Source organism: Sprattus sprattus (genome assembly GCF_963457725.1).
Source record: "Sprattus sprattus genome assembly, chromosome: 3".
Taxonomy (NCBI): domain Eukaryota; kingdom Metazoa; phylum Chordata; class Actinopteri; order Clupeiformes; family Clupeidae; genus Sprattus; species Sprattus sprattus.
The window spans coordinates 5,614,685-5,617,396 of record NC_137922.1 but is presented as its reverse complement, the minus strand read 5'-3'; the positions used below and the strand labels follow the sequence as shown (position 1 = coordinate 5,617,396).

At 45.9% G+C, this 2,712-nt stretch overlaps 1 protein-coding gene across 2 annotated transcripts; it reads left to right on the top strand.

Moving 5' to 3' along the window:
- Positions 1-631: 631 nt before the first annotated feature.
- Positions 632-2,293, top strand: pou3f3b (POU class 3 homeobox 3b; the record flags this gene model as incomplete). 2 transcript variants are annotated; one of them, XM_080835761.1, is made up of 2 exons in its annotated part: positions 632-1,867; positions 2,180-2,293. In XM_080835761.1, the coding sequence occupies 2 exons, from the start codon at positions 650-652 to the stop codon at positions 2,291-2,293; spliced, it is 1,332 nt and encodes a 443-aa protein (XP_080691887.1). The 2 variants fall into 2 exon arrangements, with proteins under 2 accessions (XP_080691887.1, XP_080691886.1); XM_080835760.1 differs by having other exon boundaries at positions 650-1,876.
- Positions 2,294-2,712: the final 419 nt, after the last annotated feature.

Here is a 2,712-nt window from a genome sequence, read left to right as displayed (position 1 = left end):
GAGGGAGAGAGCAAGCGAATGAGAGAGTCGCGATCATTGGTGCGCACTGTAATACTGGATTGTACTTCAACTGGAGCGGTTTGGCAGGTTTATACACATCAAAACAGAACAAAGAGAGAGACTCTACTGCACTAAAAAGAAACACAAAGAAAAGAATAAAAGCGCGAAGGACGAAATCTCAGTGGCTATTTTACAATACAACTAAGGAATCTGTATTTTTTCCACTCACGCAGACGGAGCATACGTTTGGACTTTACGATTTTCAAGGCATTGCTAAATATCGTTGACCACTAGAAGTTTGGGGGGAAAGTTTTTTGCTCTTCAACTTTTTTTACTTACAAAAGCCAGACAACACCTAAGGACTTCAGATGACATCAAAGGGCTTGAAAAAGACTGAATAAGCTGGATTTATATTTATTCAGACATCTGAAATCTATGTATTCGCTCAAGAATTGTATGCGGATTTTTATAACCTTTCTACTCTTCACAGTTTCTTGTGGGCTTTGATTAAGCAAGTACATGAATACGTGAAAACATAACTTGGACTTTTTCAGTTTGAATAATTCATGAGCCACAATTTGCCCGCTTTAAAAAAGTTTTTGAGAGAGGGAGGGGGTATTCATCAAACATATTCATAAGGGTTAACGGAATGGCCACGGCGGCTTCCAATCCCTACCTTTCCAGCAGTATTTTATCGTCTGGCTCAATTGTGCATTCCGAATCCGGCGGTGGTGGCATGCAACCAGGCAGTGCCGCCGTTACATCGGTGTCTGGTGGCTACAGAGGAGATTCGACAGTGAAGATGGTACAAAGTGACTTCATGCAGGGTGCGATGGCAGCGAGCAACGGGGGACATATGCTGAGCCATGCCCATCAGTGGGTGACATCGCTGCCTCATGCCGCTGCTGCGGCCGCTGCAGCCGCGGTTGCAGCCGCTGAAGCTGGGTCACCATGGTCGTCTATGACGGGCAGTCCTCAACAACAGGATGTGAAAAACAACTCTGGCAGAGACGATCTACACACGGGCAACGCGCTGCACCACAGGCCTCCACATCTTGGTCCGCATCAGACTCACGGTGGGGCTTGGGGCAGCACAACAGCAGCACACATCAACTCGTTATCCGGGGGACAACAGCAGCAGCAGTCGCTCCTATACTCGCAGTCCGGTGGCTTCACAGTGAACGGAATGCTTAGTCAACCTGGGAGCCAAAGCTTGGTCCACCCTGGTTTAGTTCGAGGGGAAACTCCGGATCTTGATCATGGCAATCACCACCATCATCACCACCACCACCAGCACCAGCACCATCAGCAGCAGCAGCAGCAGCAGCAGCAGCATCACAGCATCAGTAGTCACGATCAGCACTCAGATGAGGACACACCGACTTCGGACGATTTGGAACACTTCGCAAAGCAGTTCAAACAACGCCGGATCAAATTAGGCTTCACGCAAGCTGACGTTGGTTTAGCGTTGGGTACTCTATACGGGAACGTCTTTTCTCAGACCACAATCTGTAGGTTTGAAGCTCTCCAACTCAGCTTCAAGAACATGTGCAAACTCAAGCCATTGTTAAACAAATGGCTGGAGGAGGCCGACTCGACCACCGGGAGTCCCACCAGCATTGATAAGATAGCGGCGCAGGGACGAAAACGCAAGAAGCGCACATCTATCGAAGTCAGCGTCAAAGGGGCTTTGGAAAGCCACTTCTTAAAATGCCCCAAACCTTCGGCTCAAGAAATCACAGCACTGGCGGACAACCTGCAGCTGGAGAAAGAAGTGGTGCGCGTATGGTTTTGCAATCGGAGGCAGAAAGAAAAACGGATGACGCCGCCAGGAGTGCCACAGACGCCGGAGGATGTGTACTCTCAAGTCGGCAACGTGAGTGCAGATACACCGCCCCCTTCCATGGACTGCAAAAGAATGTTCAGTGAAACATAGAACAAGAAAAAAATATTTTATATATAAAATAATCTGCTAAAACACAGACTATCTTCAAGATAGCAAACGATTTTTGATACTGTGATTGTGATGGAAATGTGAATAAGACTGCAGATGTGTTGTATATTTTTCTCCAGAGAAAAAAAATCCTTCTTCCCAACCCAACCCCAAAACGCACCGCTAACTTTCTTCCAGGCCCCAAATGTCTTAACCTAAAAGGTTCTGTTTGCTCTTTTTTTTCAGGGACAATTTTTAGTAGATTACTTAAAAGATGCAAGTTTAACTGGGCCGAGTGAACCGAGCGACCAGAGGGTGACAACTACAAGTTCGTTCCATCAGGTAATTTTGGCGCATTGACATCACCAAGGAGAGAAACAAGCATTTTAAAATGACCAAAAGATGTACCCCTCCGTTCACCCTATTGTCATTTACGAAAACAAGGGAGGTAGTCAATTGTATATTTAAGAAATGGGACTTTAAACTCAAGCTCGAAACAAAGAGGAAACATGGATCATCAACAGAGCGAAGAAGAGTAGCATCTATGAAGCTTCCGATCAACCTTTTTGCAGGAATCGCCTTTGCTTTTCTTCAGAATAAATGGGTGGGATAACTCAGGCCCAGCTATCCAGAAGACAAGAGCTACCCTAACATAAACACATACCACAACCACATTTCACGTCAAGATCCTTTTCAAACCGCTCTTTTTCTTTAACGAACTGAAACTTTTAAGGGATTAAGAGCGAAAGAAAGACATTTGAAAAGACTTACTCTTCTAC